The sequence below is a fragment of the Sparus aurata genome, chromosome 6, assembly GCF_900880675.1.
Source record: "Sparus aurata chromosome 6, fSpaAur1.1, whole genome shotgun sequence".
Taxonomy (NCBI): domain Eukaryota; kingdom Metazoa; phylum Chordata; class Actinopteri; order Spariformes; family Sparidae; genus Sparus; species Sparus aurata.
The window spans coordinates 19,675,313-19,700,136 of record NC_044192.1 but is presented as its reverse complement, the minus strand read 5'-3'; the positions used below and the strand labels follow the sequence as shown (position 1 = coordinate 19,700,136).

Here is a 24,824-nt window from a genome sequence, read left to right as displayed (position 1 = left end):
GTATTGTGTCATAGAGCATAATGCGCTTCACCTGGGAGATGCTACACACCTAGGGGCTGACGGAGACAGCATTCTCCCTACTACAAAACAGTGTACCATCAAAAGTTGTGAAAAAATGTCACAAATCCCACGATGAGGTCCTCCAATGTCTTGTTTTGTTGTTCCACAACCCAAAGATTTTCAGGTTGCTGTTAGAATCCAGAAAATATCCACATTTAAACAGCTGGAATCTGAGAACTTTTACTTTTTTGCTTTAAATATTAAAAAACAATATACATTTTTTTGTATTCCCGGCCGTAGAGAAAAACAAGTGTGTACGTGTGGGGTGGGTGGTAGTGTGTTTGTGAGTGTGTGGGTGTATTTATGTGTTTTTGTCACGTGTGAGGAAGAGAATGAGAGTTTGCCCTTTTGAAAAAAAAAAGAAAAGAAAAAAACTTATGTACACATAAATGCTGTCCTTGTCTGTGTGAGTTTAAAAGACGGATTCAGCTGCCTGAGTTGCACTCTGTTGGGAGCCATCATGGAGAGAGCTGTGGGGAGAATCGCCCTCTTTGGGCTGCTGCTGGCGTTGGTTACCACACTACCAAACAAGGTGAGGTCACAAAACTTAAAGGACAGAGTGACACATTGCGAAGAATCTGGGTCTATTTGTTGTCTTATTGCAAAATAACTAAGATGTCTGAGGATGGTGCTTGATTTTTGTATCTCAGCATCTTAAATCAGCTCCAAAACATTGAACTTTGCCTCTGAAAAAACAACATAAAGCGTAGGTTGAAGGACCTACTGGTTCTTCACCCTTAGTGTTGTTTCATGTTGTTCATATGTATGCTTGTGTGTCCTTGGAATATTCCTGTTGTGGGGAAAAGGTCACATTTAGCTGATCCATTCGATTTTAAGGTTTAGACTACTGTTTACTAAAGGTTTGGGTTAAGGTTACTTTATGGTAAAACTCCAGGGACGTCAATACAATGTCCTCTCAAATCACAAAAACATGTAAATGGATGTGTAAATGTGTATTTCTCATTTAGTCATTGTAATAAAACTACACATTGGGGGAGTGGGGACTTAACCCTCTTATGGGGACAAAAGCGGTAGTCCCCATATGTTAATCATTAAATTATAAGGTTAAAGCTTTGTAAATGTTAAGGTTAAGGAAAAAGAACCAGCAAGGGGTGTTTCTCTAGTTAGACCAATGAGAGTTCACTGATGCCGCCCACCACCAACACCTTGTTTTTCATCATCATCTGATCTTTGTTCAGCTGGATTTTATCCAGTGAGATCCAAGCCATTTCTTTTTTTTGTGAAATGTGCCTCCTGTATTTGCTCAGGACGACTGGGACATCTACAGCTTTCACATCAACTCCACAGTGACCAGCCGTTATGCCACCACTGTCATCACAAGCCGTGTGGCCAATCGTATGGACGAGTCAAAGGAAATCGAATTCCAAGTCCGGATTCCCAAAAACGCCTTTATCAGTAAATTTAAGATGTGTGTGAAACAAAAATGATCTGTGATTATTTACAGAAATGTGCACATAATTATACATTAAAGTGTATGAAACAAATATAAAATCAAGATTGTTCCTTTGTCTTCATCCAGGCTTATAGACGGCCAGGAGTATGATGGTGTTGTGAAACCTAAGGAGCAAGCTCAGCAGCAGTACACTGAGGCGGTGTCCCTCGGCCAAAGTGCTGGGATTGTCAGGTACATCGATCAATGGATCAGCTTCTTGCCAGGTTATATACAAGCTTTTTTTATACTGTATTTTGGAGAAGAGCCTTGTGTGTCCTCTCTCAAAATGTTAATTTTTCAGAGCAATATCTAAAAAGTAGGTTGCTCCAGGTTAGAGCTCCAAAACCATGTTTGCCTACCTCTTTTCCTATAGCAATGACAAAAAGCTGTTCAATACGTGCCGTCATGGTAGGCCTAAGTGCAAATTGAAAATGTTATTCATTATTTTGAGATACTAATTCCTTATTTTGAGTAAGTTTCTTTCATAAACTTGAAAAAACCTTCAAATAATCTTTAGTTGCATATTCACACTGGCCATTACTTGGGCATCGTTTTAATTTTGATACGTTACCTGACAGAAGTGGGTGGGAACCACTAATTCGACGATTACCGTCTCCGTTGTAGTTCTGTAGGGAGAACCCTCGAGGAGTTTAAGACCTCTGTGACCGTGGCTGCTCACAAAAAAGTCACCTTTGAGCTCACATATGAGGAACTGCTGAAACGTAGGCATGGCAAGTATGAGCTGCAAATCCACGCTCGACCCATGCAGCCTGTCAAAGACTTCAAGGTGAGTCTTTCTTGTTGGGATCTATTCAACGAACATCCAGAAAAAGCATCCTCTATGGTCAGAACTTCTTACTCTTTTACTTTTTCATGTATTCTTTTTTTTTTTTTTTTTTTATCATTCTCAATGCCAGGTTGATGTGAACATTAATGAGGAAGCCGGCATCAATTTCATTGAGGTTAAGGGCGGACTAAGCACCAAAGCCCTGGCCAATGCCATCACCAAAACACACGCAGACAAACAGGTACAGCATGCACTGGTTCAAATTTATGAGTTCTATTGGCTCCCTAATACATAGAATGAGCTTGACTATTACGTTAACATCTGATAATCTCAAAGTAAAGGTAGTAAACCCCATTTGAGACGGCAGCGATTTTTTACATTTCGCGATTCTTTTCGGGAGATTTTTTTTTCTGATTGCACATTGGTGCTGTGGTGTTGATACATTCTTAATCAATACATTAATAAAAACGAAATTTCAGGTGGTAATGTGCTGATGGAGATAGTGACTGTAAGAATGTTACTGAGGTCCTATTAGAAAGGCCTTTTATTTTCCCGTACTGTTTAAAAGTAATATTTTATTGCACTCAACTCTCTAGAGACAATCAAGTTGAATGTAATCACATTTAAAGCTGCTGCAAGGACGTTTATATTTGTGTTGATTCTGGCGGCCCCTGTGGACAAAAGTGGTATGAGCACCTCCACATCTTATGGTAAAAGTCTTGATTTGGTTATTATTACTTTTAGTGTCAGGCTGTACCACCAGACTACCAAGCTGCTTCTTCCCTCAGGCTGTGAAACCCCTCAGTTGATCCTCAGCACTCTATCAGAAAAAGAATAGTTATAATAACATGACTGATCTGACCTGACCTGGATCTCATTTAAGGAGAAGTCTCCCTCTGAAATCTCAGAGTTGTTGTAGGAAGACGATGGTGGAAACGTGTGTCACAGTTGGAGAGAGGAGTTTGGAGTTCATCTTAATTTATTGCCAGCAAGAACTTATTTCCAAAATGATTCAAATGGTCATGGCTGACTATTCAGCTGATTTTATTATTAACTTACCTGTATTTTCATTATTTTTTTTTTTTATTCACTCGTATTCTTGTTTTGTCAGTGTCGTTTTTATAACCTGATTCATCCGGTTTCCAGGCATGGGTGTATTTCTACCCGACGGAGGACCAACAGAAAACATGCGACAGTTGTAGTGATCAGGGAATGAATGGAGACTTGGTTATTGTTTATGACGTCAACAGGGACACCTCTTTTGGAGACATCAAGGTACAGCAAGTGTTCATGTTCTGGAAGGTTATTGAAATGTAGATCTTTTCTTGTTGATGAAGGTTCTCAGTCATCCAGTTCATGGTCATTCTAAGTGCTGTATAGTAGGCAACTGGACTTGTTTCAGTTTCTAGAAGATATTTCACCTCTCATCCAAGAAACATCGTCATCAACTAGACGGGAGTTGCAGGGTTTTAAACTCGGTGTGGGAGTGTCCTTACAGAGTCACGTGGGACACGTGTGAGCTCTGAGTTTCAGAGTCGTTAGGGCCACTTGTGGGTCAGTGACTCAACTGGCCTTCATGTGGGTTGCTGTGAGTCCAGGTGTGAATGTTTATTAAGCTGTCTAGGAAGAGAACTCAGTACTGCATTGTAGGTGGGTGATAAGTAATGTTGTAGGCCGACTCCTCTGTTCAAAGGTGGTCATTCCAGTTTGACATAGATGGATTCCTTTACTCCTCTTTCAAACCATCTGTCTTCTCTGGCGAAGATGTTTACATTGTTGCCCTCAAAGGAACGATTTTTCTCCTGCAGATGTATGTGGACAGCAGAGTGTTGACCCGAGGAGTTGGCCCTCCTGTGTTTTGCCATTCGTTTATGAGAGATGGATGAGAGGTGAACTGTCATTCAAGAAACTGACAACATGTCCATTTGCCTACGATATAGCACTTAGAATAGATCTTATCTCCTGCTGTCTTCTTAACAATCTTTTCTAACCAAGCAAATGTCCTACTTATTCCCTGGAAGAAATCGGCTGGGTACTTTGTTCATCACTTTGCTCCATCTAATCTTCCCCGCATACCAAAAAATGTCGTCTTCGTGATTGATCAAAGTGGCTCAATGAGCGGCAGGAAAATAGTACAGGTATGATTTTTCTTTGTTTTGTTTTGTGACAGGCTGACACTAGCATTGGAGGAATTTTGATTTATGTCAGTTTGTTAGTGTATCATTTTGCTGATGTACTTAACAGTCAACTTGTTTAACTACATGATTTAAGAACACACATGAAACACATATAACAGTTTCTCGCATCAATAAAAGTTCTGACACGTTAATTTGTTTTTGCCCAGACGCGCATGGCATTAATCCATATTTTGAGTGACCTTGCAGAAGATGACTTCTTTGGTCTTATCAGTTTTGATAGCCAACTTTTTCACTGGAAACGAGAACTTGTTCAGGCCACTGGAGCAAACCTGGAAAGCGCCAGGACATTTGCACGGAATATTAGAGATAGAGGAGGTGAGCTTTTTAATTAAAATGTTATCAACAGAGGGAGTATTTGACAGCAGGAAAGCAGTAATGAAACGTTTTTTATTTGTCATTTTCAGCCACTAACATTAATGAAGCAGTGCTGGAAGGAGCACGTATGCTAAATGCACATCCCAGAGAAGGTTCAGCCTCTATCCTTATACTTCTCACTGACGGAGACCCAACCACAGGTTACAATACAACATACATACACACAAATGTGCACAGATAAGAGAAATGAATGACAAAACAGTCCATTGTTTTTAAATGATCCGATAGTAACTGGCAGGGCGCCAGAATTACTTTCAACATTGGTTGTACTACTCATCAGTGTATAATGAAGGTGCACTTTGATTTGATTTCTTTACATATTATTGATGATTGTTAACAGAAAAAAAGTGCCCACAAAAGGCTGATGTTTAAGAAGCTTCACAAAATCAAACATAGCAATCAAACTCAAACCAATATACGCTGACAATATGTTTATACGCTAATATTTGTTCGAAGGCAACTGTCTGCACACCCAGTCAGTGATTGTCAAAATTATTTTTATAGTCAAGTTTATTCTTATAGCACATTTCCTCTTGCAGATATCTGTTTTTTCAAAAATCACACCTGCTAAATTTCAGGTGCACCGGTGTAACCAATAAAACTATTTAGTCGCTCTTGACAGGTTTTTTGGGAGCTTGTGCGACCCAAACAGTCGCACCCTGGAGCCCTGACTGGAGTCTTTTTCCCAATATCCTGTCGGGGAGCTGAAACCCGCCCTTGTGGGACTTTGAATTTTATGGAGAATTTAATAATATAACATTAACATTATTCACATTCAAGTGTGTTCATGTACATACTGTAACTTCTAATAATCACAGGATACTTGTTTGATTGTAAACAAAGTGTCTTGTGTTTTTGCAGGGGTGACAAATCTTGGACAAATACAGGCAAATGTGAAAGGGGCTATTAAGGGCAAATTCCCACTCTACTGTCTCGGATTTGGTTTTGATGTCAATTTTGAGTTTCTTGAGAAGATGTCGCTGCAGAACGATGGTGTGGCACGACGGATTTATGAAGACTCTGATGCTAATTTACAACTGAAGGTATTCTAAATCCCTTGCATTATAAACGCTTCTCAATGGTGACAAAATTGATCCTGGTCGACTGTGGGGGGGATTCAACATTCATACAGTGTCCATACTGAATGTTGACAGGGTTTCTATGAAGAGGTGGCCACTCCTCTGTTGACAGACGTGACAATGATCTATCTCGGTGGGACCAATCTAACCCAGACGAATTTCAGCCAGTATTATAATGGCTCTGAGATTGTGGTGGCCGGTCAGATCACTGATAACAACATTGAAACCTTCACCCCACAAGTTGTGGCCATTTCGGTAAAGGTCGCTCCACGTTAAACATCAGCTGTAATATCTGTGTGTGCAGTCAAATAACAATTAATTTGGATCATGACAGAACAATAAAAGGCTGGTGTTCTCTGACACAAACACCACCACCGTGTCCACCGGAACAATAGCTGACCATCACATGCCACGTGTTTGGGCCTACCTCACAGTCAAACAACTTCTGGAAAAAGAGTGAGTGTGACGTCGATCATTTTTTCTCTTTGTTCTTATTTGTTGGTAATAATTTTTTAGAGAATTGCGAACCTCATATTTCCATTGAATCAATGAATTTTTGAGTCTAAAGAATGTTATGGAAATGGAAAGGACAAATTTCCCTGAGCCCAAGTTGATGTCTTTCAATTGCTTTTTTTTTTGTCTCACCAACAGTTGAAAACCCAAAAGATTTTCATTTAAAATCCAATTAAAACCCTCACGGTTTTTAGCAATCTCAATATAAAGGGGCTCTGTGGAGCTTCTGTGTGGTGTGTTCTTATGTTGTAGGCAAACAGAGTTTTTCATGTCATGTTGCGAGCCCCTTTAAACAATTTATTCAATTATCAAAATTTTTATTAAATGTTTTATTTGTCAATCAGTTGACTATTCTCGAAGCCCCCTGGCTGCCACACCTTTCAGAGGTTTCAGTTTTTTACAGGGCACACGTAGTTTTGGTAGCAATGGCAGATTTAGTGCTCCTAAAATCCTGACAGCAATCACTAAATGTTTATTAGTGTATTTATAAGACTAAAAAAGCGAAGAGACCTTGTGGAAGTAGCATTAGCCACTGACACATATCACTCCAATGGCCTGCGAGAGTGATGGGCCAGTCAGTGTTGGTGTAGTCAGGCACGTTTCTGTGTTCTGGTGGATCTACTTGAAGTAGTGACTTGGAGAGGTGTTTTTTTTGGGTTATATACTTACAAAATGTTGTTTGCTGGGTTTTAAAAAACAAGAAGGAGGATGCGATTGCTCTATTTTCGAGCAAAAATAGAGCAATCACATCCTCCTTCTTGTCATTCACCTCTTGGTGTTCTTTAAACGCAGCTCTTCATCCTTGCCTGATCATAAAACTTTTTCTATTCTGACCTTTCCTCTTTGGCTGTTTTTCAGCAACATCCATTCTTAAAAATGCAATTTCCACATTAGCATCTACCTGATTTACCGTCCCTCTCACTCCTCTTCCCTGCCCTTAACCTTGTCCTGTGCACAGGCATGAACATCACTCACACTGTGAGAAGATATTTGCTGAATTGATAAAAAGTAATTTTGGGAAGAATTACAATCAGAATAGCTGACCCTACCTGAATTGTGGGAGAAGCCAAACAGCCTTTTAGGATACTACAAAATATTATCAAAAGAAAACACCAGCATACACACCATAGCCATACTATACTGCCACGTTTAAAACATGAACACAATTTGTGACACAGGCTGCTAGTATCTGGACCTGAGAAGAAGAGTGTGACAGAAGAGGCTTTGAGGCTGTCGCTCAAATACAACTTTGTGACACCACTCACATCCATGGTGGTCACCAAGCCTCTGGGGGAGACCACAGATGTGCTCCATAAACCCAAAGAAGGTGAAACACCACCAGATATGTCTGCTTATGATCTTCCAACTAAACACCACAGTCCACCCATGCATTCCGGCTGGGGGTCCAGTGGACGCATGTTTTCAACGGCATACCTACGTAAGCAAGACAAATGTGCACAAAACAGACACAATGCAAAATCAGTTGTGTGGAGTCATCTTTTCTCAACCTTTTCTCTATTCACAGGGCCAGATTTTGGTTCAGGTAACGCACATTTTCATTCGCTATCAGGTGGAGGTAATTGCAATGATTGCAATATGATTATTGCATTTCACAAGAACTATAAATTCCCTGTCTGTGGATTGCACTAAATTTTGAAATTTTTCAACTGACAAAGAAAAAATATTAATCATTCGATTGATTTGAACATTAATTGCTAATACCTATGTCACGCAACTCTGAAATGCCAATACATTTTTGTCCAATACAAGCTAGTGTGTCAACATCAAAAGTATTGTAATGTAAATAAGTAACTGAATCTTATTTTTTGTAATTCTTTCAGTCGGAGTCGGAGCCGGAGTCATAGCTGGAGCTGGAGCTGGAGCCGGAGCCGGAGCCAGAGGTGGAGGTGGAGGTGTCGGTCAAGGTCTGTCATACTCAAACGTATGCACTGTTACGACATGACAGATGACAGACATACATAGTTTTTCATTTTATTTATTTATGTATGTTTGATATATCTGTGCTAGAGACTGGAGCCTACATCATAAACTCTCATGCGTAAACCTTTATCAGGTTGAGGGTTTTACTCAGAAGGGACCCAATACAACAGGCAGGTTAAGGTACGAAAAGCGAGCTTTAATGACAAGCTGATAGTCCAACATCCGATAACCAGAATGCAAAATACATGCAACAAAGACTGAGAAAAATAGGCTGAGAAAAATTCAAAAGAGAACCGAGGAGATATACAAAAACTAAATGATGAACGCACAAGAGTGTGAAGGGACACAGGCACATCCAGGAACATGAGGACAGGGAACACGAGCACACACCAGAAACAGAATACGAACTGACAGAGAGAGCAGGAAAACTCTGGACTAAATACACATGAGGCTAATCAAGGACAAGTGAAACTAATCATGACAATTATAAAGGAGGGAAACAAGACTAATGGCAGGAAGCAATGCAACATGACACATGAGAGTGAACCTGACAAAATAGAACAGGAACTAACTAAACCAAAAATCCAAACCACGACAATCTTCTCATGCTTCAATATACATTTTTTTCACCAAAATCTCAGCATTAAAAATATGAATAACAACACAAACAAATTACATGAAAACTGACTATAACTAAGTAACGTCCCGCCAAAATATCAGTTGCAAATCTGAGGGGCAATGAGAGGCAGTAGTGTAGAGTTATGACCTGTGTACACATGTGCACAGGTCTGATATGACTTCACATTAATTCAGTCTTTTTAAACGTATATGGAGATGATTCTTATGTGATAGTTCATTACAAAATAAAGATTTTGTAAGTTTGCAAAACTTTTCTCATGATTTCAAAATTACTGACGAACTAAAATTGATGCCTGACAAAATACACCAATTTCTATCTTAATTTTTTTTTTCAATGTATATCCACAAAAGTAATTTGTGTATTTCTTATGCCTAAAAACTTTATTGATCAGCAAGGAAGAGGGACAGGGGGGACGGTCCCTCCTTAAAGTGAAACTCTCGCCAAAAAGCAACCCAGGCTTTTTTTGTGATTGTATATGAGTCAAACCTTAGTGTATAAGCATAATTATGACAAAAGAGGCACTTTTAAGATTTACTGTAGTTTTGTTTTCGGGCAAGCTAATTTTCAATGGAGTGCAGGGCACTCGTACGCTAGCATCAAATTAGCATCGCAATTTTTAAAACACTAAGAAGTGTCGATCCCTGCGTGCGACCTAACAGGCAGGAGAGTAATGGTGGACTGCTCCTCAAGCCTTCCTGTTAGGTCGCACTCGGGGATCGTCACTTTTTGTCTGCCATGACGGTGGCACACAGGAGATACAGCTGCTTACGTGAGTTGTTCAAAAACCTTCTTTTTAGTGCGTACGCAAACAATATTCTCAATGCTCGTGTTCATGTGTAGAGACCCTGGTGATACTGCGAGCAAAGTTTCATGTTGTGTCGAGCCTTCTTAGTGTTTTAAAAATAGCGATTTTGTGCCGAGTGCCCCCGCACGACATTGAAAATTAGCTTGCCCGAAAACAAAACTACAGTAAATCTTAATTCGTGCCTCTTTCGTCGTAATTATGCTGTTACACGAAGGTTTGACTCATATTCAATCACAAATAAATCCTGGGTTGCTTTTTGGCGAGAGTTTCACTTTAAGACACACTTCAGCGGGTGCAAGATAATTTAGAAATGATGAGTATTTCAAAGTAAACAAACAACTGTAATTCATTTTAATTTTATCATTGTCTATCAAAGGTACTCATCATAATCGTCATCGTCTTTCAGGCCGTCTCCGTTCCAGTTCCAGAAAAGTTAAAGGTCTTTTTTGACATTTCAAGTAGTTTTCTCGTGAACTTTTTTTCTTATTGATAAATGCTTTAGAGTCTCATCCTGTGAATTTCTAAGTATTACTATCTATATTTGTAACAGATTGTTTTTTCCAGAAAATGTACATGCAAGATGATAACATTTGTCTAATTCTGTTCAAGTTCATTCAGTGCAGGTGGATTTTCTCGAGGAGGCTGCAGGTAGGTTTCTTTTTCTGTACCTTCACCGATCCATCCTCTTAATTTTATCATTCTTGTGCCAATCACCCAGGTTGAACTAAAATAACGCTGGAATAACACACCTCCACCGCCACAATCCTAAATCTGTACTTGCAATGATCAACAGAAAAGTCAATAGACATTTCAGTCACCTGCATCATCTTTCCAGGCTTGTCATGCTTTTTAAAATATTCCATAGGCTAGGAGACAAACAGAAAGGGGGGAAAAGATAACCTCCTTGGTAGAGGTAAAATGCTGTTGTAGAATGTCCTTTTCCCTGACCTGAGCTGATTTGTTTTATCTTAACGTATCCAAATGTGTTATATTTGCATATGCAAATCTTAATACTTCAAAAATAGGAGAGGAGTGGAGATTGTGTGTTTTTGTCTGAGCTACATTACATTAAATCACACTCTTTGATTTGACTAGGATATTCCTTCACAGAATCTTTTTTTAAATACAGGTACCAAAAAAGCATCACCATACATACACATCATTTCAATTTCTTTAATAGCTTAGGGTTTGTAGGTCTCATCTATATGTAAAGAAAGCATAGTGCAACACACAATTGGTATCGGTATCACATGTTTTTGAACAGCCCAATCGCCAGAATAAGTTTCAGCTAAGTTTCCGCATCTTTTAGCAGCCTTGTTGCTGTAATAACGCCACCAGCTTACCCTCCACGTCCTGCTGTGACAGGTGGCTAGCATATAATTTGAATGTGATACACCAGGTTTGGCACACATGTCAACTTTGGAATTTACTGTGGGTTGCAGAAAAGTTAATTATTAATATACTATCCTGGAATGTTTTTCTGAATAGGATGTGCCTGATTTGTGTGGCATTCAAAGTAATGTTAGGTGTAGCAAGTGGTTAACTTTAACTGGTGGGGATTAAAATAATGTGTCTGTTTAGTACTTCATTTTGGTGCTGAGATTTGGTGTCAGGGTTGACAGTGTATAAAGATCCAGTTAATACAATGTCCCCTAAAGCTTTGTATACAAATGTATATCTGGCTTTGTGTTCACAGATTATGATTACACAGCTTGTGAGTATGAGAATATTTCCTAGATGTCATTCATAGTTTCTGTAAAATCTGTTTATTTCTGTTGCATAAGTCAATTTAAAAAAAATATGTAGATTTTTTTTTTAAATTGTTGTCATATTTTTTAGTAGCCTTTAAATCAGTGTTTTATTAAGCCTGTGTATATGAAACCCTTTAACTGGTGAGGATACGAATAAGATGTGTATTTAATTAGTTTGTTTTGAAGGTGAGGTTAGGTGATACATGTCAATGAATGCATTATTACAAAACCCTCTACAGCTTTATCATGTAAATTGTAATAAAGTGGCGGTGTGTAAAGTGTGTGTAAATGTTTTTTTTACAGTTCTTCTTCCAGTCTTACCTCGTATTCTTCCCACCATTGTGCCTGCCCACTCAAATCAAGGTAGAGTATATCAAAGATGTAATTCATAGTATTCTTTATAAAAATCTGTCTACTTCTGTTAAATGAAAGTAAGTAAGTATAATTAAAAGCATCATATACAAGTGTATAACACACACTGAAGTGGTCTTTAAAACCTTTTGCGATAGGATCACACCAACTCCCTTTGTGACACATTATGTAACTTTTTAACCTTAAATAACAGCTTCAGAATCATGTTGATGGTTCAGCGTCTTCTAACAGGGTGAATGTTGTCTCTGACCACTTGTTTCTGCACTATGTAACTTCAGTGAGAGGGTAGGATCAAAGCGTTACATACATGTTTACTTCGAAAAAGATTACCTTGTTATTTTTTGTAGGTTGCACCTAAAGCGCACAAAATTCAAAGTTCTACATGATGTTGCTTTAATGTTGCTTCTTGTAAATATGATTTTCTTTTTAACAGCCTGTTCTCTAGGTACTGGTCCTTCACTGTGCGGATTGTAAAGCCCACTGAGGCAACGTGATTTGTGATTTTAGGCTATGTAAATGTAATAAATTGACTTGGCCTGACTCAGTGATTGGTATGACATGTGCACAATTCTGATATGAACACGTACATCTTCAGAGCTTGTAGAAAGGTGCAGAATAAAAGTATCTCTTTTCCTTAAAAACATTGCAATGATTGAGAATTAATAATTTTACAATGTTTGTCGGGTCCAAAATGTCTGTTATCATTGTATAAGAATTATCACAGTTGCTTCCAGCTTCTAACAAGCTTTGTGAGCCAAAAGTATAATGCCATTCGTATCACATGGTATCTGTTCCATCAGCGTCTAAGTCGTTGCCAGTTTATGGGAAAAAAATGTGTATTTTCTGGATATTCCCCTACTGTATTGTTTATTGATGAATGCAAAAGACAACTTGAAATGTGCAATATTCAGAGGCTTAAAAAAAGACTCACTGATCACCTGCACACGAAAGTCACAATTTGACTAGTCTTCATCAAACACGTGACACTGCATCTTTGTAAGTTAAATTTGTGTTGAGAGCAAAAGCAGTTTATTATCAAGTGATTCCTTCTGCTGTGTGACTCTGTGTGTCTCTGTATCGTGGTGTTCCTCTGCAGCCCACAGGTTTTTGATAAAACCTGAGAATCAGTCTCTTCCACTGTGCTTTGATGTCACTGGAAATACCCGGCTGAAGCTACTCCACCATCCCAACAGGGGTCAGTATTGTTCCTCTTTGTGCCATCACTATTTCCCCTTTACTCCCTGAACAGCCTAATCAATGAATGCTTGTGACCATAAACAAAGAAGCAGCGTGTACTTGTTGCTTTTCTGTTGGTTAGGAGTTTCCACTGAATTAACTTTTAATCCCGAAGAGGCAAAACTATCCAATATTTCACCATAAAAGAAAAAATATACAAACTCCGATTCTTCCTCTTTTTAACTACCTTCTACATCTTGTCAGCCTGACCCCCATTAAGTAATGCTCAGCTAAAGTACAGTATTCACACTTTTGCTACTTCAAGTACAACATTGAATATTTGAATATTTTTACATTGTTGTACTCTCATTTTTACTAAAGGAGGTAAAGGATCTGTGTACTGGTATTGAATAAGTCTGCTTGTATTTGTTTTTTCGTTTGGACCAGAGCTGTCTGTGAATGGTAGGCTTGATTCAACTCTGCGTGGAGGCTTCAAAAAGATTGTCATCCACTCCAAGACTGATCAGCATATTGAGATTGAAACCACTGCAATCACTGTACGAGAGGGACAGACAGAAACACGCCACACCGGACAGGATCTCATCACTGTTGGAAGGTGAGTTCGCATTTTTTGGTATGTACAGACTAGGGCTGTGTCGATATCAGGTTTAACTACACAATCATCGTGGCCTCACAAATTCATGATAACAATATTATATATTATGATATTGAATTTGTTATTAATTTGGTGTCACTCAGCATCATTGCACCTTTATAATTTTTTATTGATGTGTGGAGTCTGGTAACCTCACTCTGATAAGCTCAGCGTAGCCTTGCGCCTCCTCAACTCAAGTGAGGGGTAGCTGGGCCCTTAAAAAGAGTCCCAAAGAAAAGTATACCAATTTGCTTCTTTTTTTTTTCTTTTCCTAGTGTTACAGTGATAAAACGGGACAAGGAGATAGATGTAGCAGCTGGTGACACACGCCTGCTCATCTTGATTCATAATAGAGGCCAAAAAGAATTCCTCTGGCCGGTTTTAAGACAGCTGCCATCTGACCCCAGCGCCACAGGAATTTTAGGTATTGTTGTTATGATTTAACAATATGTTTAATCCGTTTTTGATGGAGAAATAATAAAGACGCAAATATTTTGTGCAACGTCTCTTTAAATGCCAGTTTTTAATTTCCTTTGCCTCATTGTTTGTCCTCTGTGTGTCCAGCTCTTAAGCCAGCAGTTTATGAGGAGGTGCAGCAAACTCCCTCAACAAAGCTGCAGATCAACAACCAGGAGATTGATGTCACCAGGTACATTTTGTTCAGATCATTTTGTTCTGTTATACTGATGTATGAGTGCTATAATCATTGTGATTCTGACACACAGAGATTAATGACCACCTGTGTCTTTATCTTGTAGATCCACCGCTGTTGACTACAGTATTGAGTCTACCCCAACTCTCGACTGCTGGCTCATGTCTGCTGAGTCTGCCCTGCAGGGAAGCCTGGGCGATTTCACCGTCACACAGCTTTAACGGGGAAACGTGCTGAATCACTTGTAACAATTTGTAATTTGTAACGCTGATTCATCATGGAAAAAAGACTTTCCACCTGTTACCCACATAAACAAATAAAAAGTATCCCAGATCTTTGGTAGTCTCGTATAAACGTACTTGATTAATACTTATCTAAAGGATTCTTTAGATAGTTCATTTGTTTGGAATAATTAATCAATCCTTCTGTAGATCAAGAAGTTAAAGTGGTGTTTGTTCTACACCCCTGCTTGACATCAACTTACCTTTTTTTAAATGTCCTGAATACAAAGAGCTGATAATGATAGGCATCCATTCTATACCTTTGTAATGTAAAAAAAGGTACGAATCATGTAAGTAAAAAGAAAAAATTTAGTTTCAAATGATATTGTTATCTGTGATTGTGCCAACGCAATGTCAGTCATTTGTCTATAAAAGAGAACGCAAGCTAACAAGCAAGAAAAGTCCTAGTGTATCTTATTTGCAGGATTTTTACAGAAAGCTTACATGAAAAGATAAAGACTTACAGTACAGTGTTGCACGCTAAAGTAGTTTCGAGTATCTCCCCCATTTTTATTTTTGGACAAAATCAAATCAATGATGTTTGTTTTCAAATTAATATGCATTAAGAAATTGAAATAGGTTCCCCAATATTCCCCATTACAATGCTTAATATCACATATGTTGACGACCATTAAAGTCATGTAATTCATCAGAGCCCTGATGTCCCCACTTCTTTTCAGCACAAAGTGACACCTTGCCAACCGTCTTAGTATTCATGGGTAAAGAATGCATTAACTTAACCTGCAAAACCTGCATTCATCCATCAGAAATTAAAAGGAAAGTGAAAGCTCTTTGCTGTGTAGTAACACAATATTTATAAGGAAGCAGTATTATTTTTTCCCCCCTTACAAATTACTTGTACTACTTGAGTATTTCTATTTCTAGTAGGCTAGTTTCTATTTCTGCTCCACTACATAATGAAGGCAAATAATGTACTTTTTGCTCACTAAATTATCTTAATAACTGTAGTTACAAGATACTTTTCAGATTACTACATGCTACATCAGAGCTAAATATGTGCATGTTTAAATTAACTTATTTTGTTGACAATCAGATATAAAAAGGAGGAAAAAAAACACTGATTCCAATAATCAGGAAAATGCTGAAGGTCTGATAATCAGCTGGACCGATAATCGTTCTACCCACAATATCCACAATATGTATACATGTACATACTATATGTCTAATTTACATTTACTTTTTAGTAGTACTATTTGTATGAGTGACTTTAACCAAAGTGATATTTTCTGTACTTTTACTTTACTACTTTACTACTTTACTATTACTAGAACTAACTATTAGTACTGCACTAAAATGACTTTGGGGTACTTTTTACAACACTGTTAACAGTGGATTTCCCATATATGTAAAAAGCCAGTGTTGTGAGGTGAATCAGTCGTGGAGAACCTCACAAGAAAACTGACAATGTTTTTACCCAAAGATACAGCAAATAGAAGCAATTGTACTTGCATCATATTGCGCAGAAGTAGAAAAAAAGTCAATTATTTGGTTTCTTTACTGTTTACCTTTTTCTATTATTAACAACTTGACAAATGAAAGACTTTCACGTAAATATGATTAAAGGATATGTGGGGGAAAATTTGATGCCTAATGTGAACAGTAAGCAACAGACCTGTTTCAACGAGGTGGTTCTTACAATTCATTTACTGAAAGCTTAAACAAAGGCAGGGTTACCTGGACACTACAGCATCAGTTAAATGTTGTGGAGTGAAAGATTTAATTCTGAGGTAATGCAGAGTGAATGTTTAATCTGTATGAGCAGATTAGTACAGTTAATGCAGAGCTTATGTAAACATACTGTCTACCTGTGCTGTGACAGTGACTCTCCCATATCGATTTACAGAGAGCACAATAGGGTGTTGTAGTTTTTCACTGCAGTTGAACACATTTCCAAAGAGTTCTTGATAGGTAGATGGGTGCTCAGTGTTTAGTTAACATTATGTGGTCAAACCAGTCGGGCTGCTCAGCAAGTGCTGTTTCATTCTTGTTGTCTTTCATTCTTGTCGTCTGGGTTTGTTCTCCTTCAATGAGCTACATCCACAGTGCTGGTCAAAGGTATGCACATTCTTCCGAGCACAAGCAATAAACTTGCTTGTCAAGAAACTGCTTACTTAAGAACTGCAAAAGGATCTTTGCCAAATCTATGCAAATAGTAAAGAGCAAACAAACAAGCTGTGAAGTATCAGCTGTGTTCAAATATACAGCTTTGCGTGTAAAGCCACTACAATCCAGTGTTCAAACTGGAGTTTTGATTTAAAAAAATAAATTAAAAAAAAGTGGACTTTGACCCTTCTACTGTAGGTCATGCTGATAATACTCTAATCAGGAATTCAGAGCAGGAAGTTTCAGGATTATGTGCTTTTGACATGCAAGGGACAGAGGTAGACAGAAACAGAGAGAGAGAGAGAGAGAGAGAGAGACAGACAAAAGGAGTGGGAGAGGGAAAAAGAGAGAGAGAGACAGGGAGAGAGAGAGAGGGGCGTCTCCTGAGTCAGGACAGTGACGCGCTGTATGGTTCAATTTTCACATGAGTCAAACACTTCTTGGTAACTCTGACAGGGTGTGCAGCTTAGTAATCCGTGAGGAGAAGAAACACCTCAAGATGGATTACTAAATCATGGTAAGTGGCCTTGAAGATATCTCTATGATGCTGTTAGTGTTAGTTAATGTCATTTTTAATGTAAGGTTAATATATTCCCATACTGTAGCTGTTCACTTGTTTAATACTTGGAGGACTTCACAGTCCCCAGTTGTTATGTCTGTAAATACAAGAAAACTGTAGGAGTTTGTATGAAAAATGTTGTTCATTCAAAGGAAACTCATCAAGAAACCAAAACACAAGAAGTGGACGTAGAGTTCAGCTAGAAATCTAAAAAAATCTGGATGACTCACTGAACCATTTAAATCCCTAACCCCTTTAAGGAGAAGTAAGAACAATACACTGTAAAATACGCTATTACAATTAAAGTCCTCTGTTGAAAATTGTTTTACTGTTAAAGTATAATTCGGAAAATGTACTTAAAGTATTAAAAGTAACTCAATGACATAATATTTATAATAGTATAACAGTCACAGGAGACATTTGTTGTATTATGTGGTCAAAGCATTAATGTAAAAACAGCACTATGCTGTTGTGATTGATTGAGGTGGAGCTGAATTAAAGCTGTATCTATAAAAGGATTATCTAAGTATTAATCTGCTGATTATTTTCACCATGAATCGAGCAATTGTTTGGCTTGTATGAATTAAAAAAAAAAAATGTAATGAGAGAAATGACATATATGACAATATATACCACCACTAGAAAACATCTATATACCTGCACTGATGTATGTCTCTTCTCCCTCAGGACATAACCACAGGTGAAGCTCCCCCGCGATCACTTACAGATATGCTCTGACAGTTTTGTCTCGACTCACTGCCTTCCAGGCCAGTGTGCAGTTTCAACTTTAACTTGAACCCTAATCTGAAGTCATGAAGGGGAGGAAGAGGCTGGACTTGTTGAACAAGGTTTTCATGTTGCTCCTGGAAAAATATTTTTAAAGACAAATGCTGTTGGACTAAATACTGCAAATCAGATTGAAAATGTTTCTTCCTGGATGGTCCGTCTGGTGCGTTTTACTGACTCTGCCTGTGTCAGCCTGTGGTGTGGAGATCTCTGGATACAGTGGCGATGAAGTTATTTGCTCACAGGTACTGTCGGACACTGCTTTGGATCATCAATACAAACATTTCCTGTGCTGCGGAACAGAATATGCAATGTTTTGTTGACAGATAACACTTTTAATTTCCTTTCTATGCTGGTGAGGCTACTTTAATTTCCTTTTTCACCCATAAAGTGTTTTATTCTCAAACAGCAGAGGGTTATAACCATCTGCAAGCTTGTCAGAAAAGGGCTGTTCTATGTACATTCATCACAATATAGGCCTCTGAACAGCAAATGTGTACCATCCAGATGCCATACATTAAACATCTGTCTTGTTTTAATTTCCCCATCTCTCAGGGTCTTTCTGAATGCACCATTAATATGGGCCATGAGACGGATCTTACTGAGGCAGATGACGATGCCGTGGACGTCCTCAGGCTGACAGCATTTCCCAAGCTCTGCTGTAAGGATGGAGCGCTATGTAAAATATGTCTGGTGTTAGACGTGGAGATCAACATCCATCTGGACGAGGAGAAAGATGTGGAGGATGAAGGGCACTCTGGGCTCGAGGAGGAGGATTACAGCGAGGAGACGAGGAATCCAAAAGGTGTGTTTAATTGAAGCAAGATCATGTGGGAATTCATACTTTGTATACAACTGTAACAACTTGTCAGGCGTGAGTGACATAGTGCAGAAACAAGCGAGGGACATCCCCAGACATCCCATTCACCCTGTTACAAGACACATTAAAATGCCTTCCAAGCTGGTATTTTAAGGCGAAAGAGCTACTTAATGTTGCTTTAAATCCATTCTGTTTATGAGCCTCAACGTCACTACCAACTGTTCTTTAAATCATTTCCCACCATCCTGGCAGCTACTAGCATGAAAATCAACTTCAACTTGCTCCTAACTGGCAATCCACCACAGCAAACATTTACTTTCTTTAAACTTTCTGCCAAGGTTACAGAACATTATGTGCCAAATAACAAACTGGAAGCTATTGTGAACTGTATGCAAGATCTGACAGTCAGCTTGGGAGGAGCGTGTTGTGGGATGTTGAGATATCATTACGGGAAGAATGAATGAGCAAACACTGAAGTTGCCCACGGGATAATAAAAAAATCAACAATGGCTTGATTTATTTGTATAAGTGGCTGCTGTTCTTCTCTCATCTACTTGTTCACCTTAAAGGAACAACAACAATGTAACCCACAGACCACAGTGGGAATGAGACATTTAGCTTTATAAATGGGATGAAATGTTTGCTGTGGAAAATCCACCATCATACAGTTTGTGAGGTATTCTCTGGGTTGGTTTATTATAATATAAAAAGAAAACACTGTTTTTTAAGTTGTTGTTCCTACAGTTAAACTTTTCAATGAATTCTGAGCCCCACCCTGCTTCTTCTGTCTCTGTTGCAACAGCGTCTTTGAAAATGTGTCACTATACACCACTCAGCTTGCCCACGTGCAAGAAGGTGGAGTTCACTGTGAATCACACAGCTCTTACTCAACAAAACCAGTCCAAGGTACAGTAGATTCCATGTACTGCAATATAAAATCTGTACTGCCAAGAGGCAATATACAGTCTGCCTGCTCACAGTCTTACAAACTCTCTCTCTCTTCCTGTGTGTGTTCTCTAGCTACTCATGGTGATTACTGAGCCAGCCGGGGTTACCTTTGGCAGTCATGTGACTATTTATCCTTCCAGACAATCACAACTTCGTCAGGAAGTTAGGGTTTTTTCTCTGGATAAAGGTAACATTCGAGCACCTGCTGAACTCATAAGTGCCCACACGCAATATATTGCGACAGTGCTTGACACACACTGTATTATCTTTCCTCAGTGTGCAACCGGGAGCTGCAGGGGCGTGTGAAAGAATGTTATGGTAAAATAATCAACACATGATAGACGTGCTTGCTGTCTTTGTGCTGTTCTGTATTTCCATAGGTAATTTAACAGGATTCTTTCTGTCTGGTCTTCCAGTGCCCAAACTTATAAGCGTAATTAACCAAGAGATGAATCAGGTGGAGCTGCAGTCTGCCGGCAGCAATAAGAGCATGCTGCGTGTGTGCATCCAGAATGAGGGCAATGGAACATGTCGGGTCAGTGTTGTATGTCAGGGCCTAATGTTTCATATAAAACATTCAGATCCTTTGCTGAAGTAAAAGTAGCAATGCAGCAATGTCAGGCATTATAAAATAACACTTAAAGGGGCGCTATGTAGGTTTAAAAAAGTCAGACTTTTATTTTTACAATATTAATGAGGTAAGAATTGAAATTCAGACATATTTATCTATACATAAATGAATAAAACAAGCTGTTCTCAAGTGAAGATAAGGTCCCCAGAACACTGTTTGAAGCTAGAGAGGTGGCAGGGTCCGCCACATATAAACAAAGTAAAGAGTATGAAACTGTGTTGTTCTTTGAGGTCAGTTTGTTATTCAGTTCATTCAGTCGTGAGTTTTGTTTACATAGTGCACCTGTAAGTGAAAGTTCAGAGGGTATTATAACAATGCAGATTGCTCTGTTTTTGCTCTGTACTTTGTGCATTACTATTTCCTATGCTTTAGTCTACAGTGTGTAACATATATATATTTATTTATGTTAAAGGAGGTGACTGTGACGACGCCCATCCCGCTGTACTCTGTGACCCCCTGCACGTGTTTCCAGGTACCTTCACTCAAACATCATGAGGACTTATGACTCACATGTCAACAACAATATGCATTATACAGACCTATGTCTGACAAGTGTGTGTGTGTTTTTGTAGGTATGGGAGGTTGGTGAGTGGGGGAGGCCCTCTAAAAGCTGCCCCTTCAGAAAAACAAGTAAGAGCTTCTTCTACACTGGTCTCAGTCTAAAAGGATGTTTACCACTGGTAATGCTGATCTCATCTGTTTGTCCATTACAGATTTCTTCCAAAAAAACGTGTGGCAGAATGTGTCAGTGTTTGTGCGCCATGGCTTCATGAACAACCATGGCTCGGTGCTGTGGTGGAACCTGTCCGCCCCCTGCAGGCTGGACGGTGAAGTGTGGCCCTGTCACAGAGAGAGCGGCTGCAGAGAGATGGAGGGCTTCAGACAACAGCTGAAGGGTGCATGGAGACAAAACAGCAGAGGACAGTGGGTAAGAAAACCTTCATACAGAGCCTCGTAGCCCCACTTTTTAAGCTTGTTTAATTTTGGTTATTGTAAAGTTTACGCTTTTATTTCGACTTCAGCACTTTAACTTTTGAAAAATCCTCTTATATGTCTGACCGTAAACACAAATAAAACAGGATGTGATCATTTGCCCATCGTACAAACGGTACAAAGACAATATCTTGAGTGTTTTTGCTTCATCAGCTTCATAGATTTTTGTAAATATCTGCTCATTCTGTTAAAAGTTGGGACATGAGCCACAAAAAAGTTGTGCAATGCCTGAAAAATACCTGTCTGGAACATCCCACATGTAGACCGGTTGATTAATCACAGGCGATAGTATCATGGCCAGTTACATGGGCTCAGGAACATTTCGTAAAAACTGTCGTCAGTAAACACAAATGATTGCATTCTGTTTTTATTCACGTGTTACCGTGTCATTTTGTTGTAGATGTCTTTTGCAAAATTGTATACACATTTCTTTGAATCTCAGACTGACACATTTGGTAACGTCAGAAACTTTGAGCTGAAAATAAAGCACAGTGGGTTTGAGTGAGGCCCGACTGCACAGTGTGAGTGTGTAATGACTGAGACAGATGCATGATTTTTTAATCTTGTCTTCTTCAGAAAATAGAAGGAGTATTTGAAGACATCAACCTTCAGCTCTCACCATGTGTGATGGTAAAGTATTTTCCCTTCTGTGCATTGTACATACAGTATTTATATATATTTAGTTAGTGAAGCTGAATAACTCATTTATGTTGATCCATTCGTGCAGATGAAACTAAAGGGGCTGGAACACCAGCTTGGTCCATTTTGTGTTCAAAACAGTGAGTCTGACAAAGTTTATAGCCAAAGAAACTGGTGGATGATATGTTTTTACTAGAATACAGCAGCAGGTTTTTTTAGCTTTTTTTGAATGGAGTTTTGTTTTGTCCTACCTGCAGCTGACAGGTGGCGCTGGAGTCTCCTGGTTATTGGTGTAATGCTGCTGGTCTGCCTGACTGTGCTCATAAAATGTGGCCTTCACGACTATGTGAAGAGTGAGTCTTATTTCTTAATTTCTCTTTACATTGAAGTTACCCCCCCCCCCCCCCCCATCTAGTTCAGTTGTTCAGGAGAATGCTGCTTCACTGTTTTGCTTTGATAATGACTGTATTTTAATTTTTAATTTGATTTAATTTTTGGGTGAACTTATCCTTTGTGGATAAGTGTGTTAAATATTTGATGAACCAGGAGAAACCTATCATGCATGAAGGAGACAGAGCAGTGACTAATTGTCCGCTCTGGAATTTGCACTGTTGTCATCCCACGATAAAATATGCATTGTCCAACTTCAATTTCCTCAGGCACTTCCCTCAAAGCCTCCATTCATTTGCCTCAAAGACCTAATCTTGTTTTCTATATCCGGGAATTATCAATTCAAATCATGCATCTTTTTTGCTTACATACAGTTTAAGGAATCATTTATTTGTGACACTGACATGATAAATGTACTCGTATTGTATTTTCCCTCAGCCCTGTGGTATATTCAGTCTTTTTGTGTTTTATAGAATGGGTGTGGAGCTTCCATCACGGCGGATTTGTCGAGAGTAAGTGTTTTTTCTGCCTTTCATACAAAAATCATGAATTCTTGATGGAACAAGCCAACCGTCTGATATTAGTCCCCTTGTTTCTCCTCTCTAAAGTTGGTGGAAATCGTCTTGTGGTGTTGCTGAGCCCTCCGGATGTGGATGGTGGCGTTTCAGAGTCAGTGTGCCAGCTTGGCTCCATGCTCTGTACCCGGGGCTTCTGTGTGTCTGTGGACCAGTGGAGCAGGAAGGAGCAGTGCACTCTGGGGCCTCTGCCATGGCTGCACTCCCAGCTGCTGGAGCTGAACAGCCAGGGTGGCAAAGTCATGCTCGTTGTGACCCGCAAAGCGCTGGAGAGAGCAGAGGAATGGACTCGCTGGCACAAAGGGGATATCAGGACAAAGGGCCAAGAGAACCGGGGTCTTCCGCTGACAGGGTCGCCTTACTCTGATGTGTTCATGGCCTCCCTGTGCCTTATAGAAGCAGACAGGCTGCAGGGTCGAGCTGGAGAGCGTTTTCTACTGGTGACATTTGACTCCAATCCACGCAGCGACAGGAATCTTCCCGAGCTGCTTCAGGGGCTGCGGCTGTTCCAGCTTCCTTCTCAGACAGGAGCTCTGTTGACTGAGCTCACTGTGGGAGGGACAGGGAAAGGGTCATGGAAGAGGTGGTGCCTCAGATTGATGGACAGCAGGGACTATAGAGAAGGCAGAGCAGCAGAGGGCATCATACTGTTGAGAAAAGCTGGAGACACAAGCAGTTGAGGCCCCTATAAATATCATGCTGAACATTATTGTTCACTGGTGAACTCGGGGGTCGCGATCACTGTGAAAACGCTGTGGAAGTGCCCTCTTTGATGCCGCTATGGTAGAAAGAACATGATAAAATGCCCTCTAGGGTGCCCTACTCGTGGACAAGATGTGATAAAATACCCTCTCTCTTCTCTAAGTATATCAAGACTTTCTTGCACACTGGTGCCCACCTCACGGGGCTCCGGCACCTCAACCATACTGAGTCCACCACTATTATTTTTATTCTCTGCATATGAAGGACATGTTCATCCAAAATGGGGATTAGATCAGAAAAAAGTGAAGTGTTAAAAGCCAGCTGTTCGTAATACCAGTTTATTGCCCAGAAATGCCCAGAAACAGCCCAAAATTGCATCAGTCTCTTGACATTTTCCAACTTCACTTCCCTGTCGGAAGTTTTCTGTGACAAACCATTTTTTTGTTATAGTTTTTTTTTTTTTTTTTTTTACAGGAGATGTTAAGTAATTTTCTAAAACAGCTGGGCTCTTGCAACATAACTCAAGTCGGAGTAAGGGGTGTATTTGTTGCTCGGTAAGACAGGACTACATTATGAAGGAAATGTCAGGAGAACAGTGCCATTGTGTTTTTTAATGTTGACAACAATGGTGGTCATGGGACAGCGTAAGTTATATCAGACTTTGACGAGACAGGACTTTTTTGTTATTATGATTAATTCATTTTTCCTTTGTCACATCAGTGGGACTCTTTTGTTCAGGATATTATACAATGAGACCAGTATTATTCATTCAAGCTGCACAATGCTTTACACAAAACCCTGCAGACTGATTACATCCATGTGTTGTGAGTCTGTCAACACTTGTCTATAAATAAATATACTTATTTTTGTGCATGGCGGTTCTCGGGTTGTGATTGGACAGCTCTAAGAGAAGGGAGTG

At 39.4% G+C, this 24,824-nt stretch overlaps 2 protein-coding genes across 5 annotated transcripts; both read left to right on the top strand.

The window, feature by feature from the left end:
• Positions 1-448: 448 nt before the first annotated feature.
• itih3b.2 (inter-alpha-trypsin inhibitor heavy chain 3b, tandem duplicate 2) lies at positions 449-15,387 on the top strand. Of its 2 annotated transcripts, XM_030421279.1 has the most exons (24): positions 449-592; positions 1,329-1,489; positions 1,601-1,705; positions 2,138-2,300; positions 2,431-2,541; positions 3,447-3,575; positions 4,322-4,438; positions 4,645-4,813; positions 4,903-5,013; positions 5,735-5,916; positions 6,028-6,207; positions 6,287-6,408; positions 7,644-7,903; positions 7,991-8,008; positions 8,307-8,390; positions 10,228-10,290; positions 10,461-10,499; positions 11,548-11,565; positions 11,906-11,965; positions 13,071-13,169; positions 13,598-13,766; positions 14,081-14,229; positions 14,370-14,454; positions 14,564-15,387. In XM_030421279.1, exons 1-24 carry the CDS (start codon positions 521-523, stop codon positions 14,676-14,678), a joined length of 2,781 nt encoding a protein of 926 aa, XP_030277139.1. In that variant the 5' UTR covers positions 449-520; the 3' UTR covers positions 14,679-15,387. The 2 variants fall into 2 exon arrangements, with proteins under 2 accessions (XP_030277139.1, XP_030277140.1); XM_030421280.1 differs by lacking the exon at positions 10,228-10,290.
• Positions 15,388-17,270: 1,883 nt separating this feature from the next.
• Positions 17,271-24,776, top strand: LOC115582727 (uncharacterized). 3 transcript variants are annotated; one of them, XM_030418883.1, is made up of 15 exons: positions 17,273-17,379; positions 18,189-18,452; positions 18,763-19,012; positions 19,830-19,933; positions 20,048-20,162; positions 20,252-20,293; positions 20,392-20,510; positions 21,019-21,078; positions 21,179-21,236; positions 21,320-21,534; positions 22,176-22,229; positions 22,327-22,378; positions 22,496-22,591; positions 23,102-23,140; positions 23,237-24,776. In XM_030418883.1, the coding sequence occupies exons 2-15, from the start codon at positions 18,345-18,347 to the stop codon at positions 23,881-23,883; spliced, it is 1,959 nt and encodes a 652-aa protein (XP_030274743.1). In that variant the 5' UTR covers positions 17,273-17,379; positions 18,189-18,344; the 3' UTR covers positions 23,884-24,776. The 3 variants fall into 3 exon arrangements, with proteins under 3 accessions (XP_030274744.1, XP_030274743.1, XP_030274742.1); XM_030418882.1 differs by having other exon boundaries at positions 18,109-18,452; XM_030418884.1 differs by lacking the exon at positions 18,189-18,452 and having other exon boundaries at positions 17,271-17,379.
• The last annotated feature ends 48 nt before the right edge of the window (positions 24,777-24,824 follow it).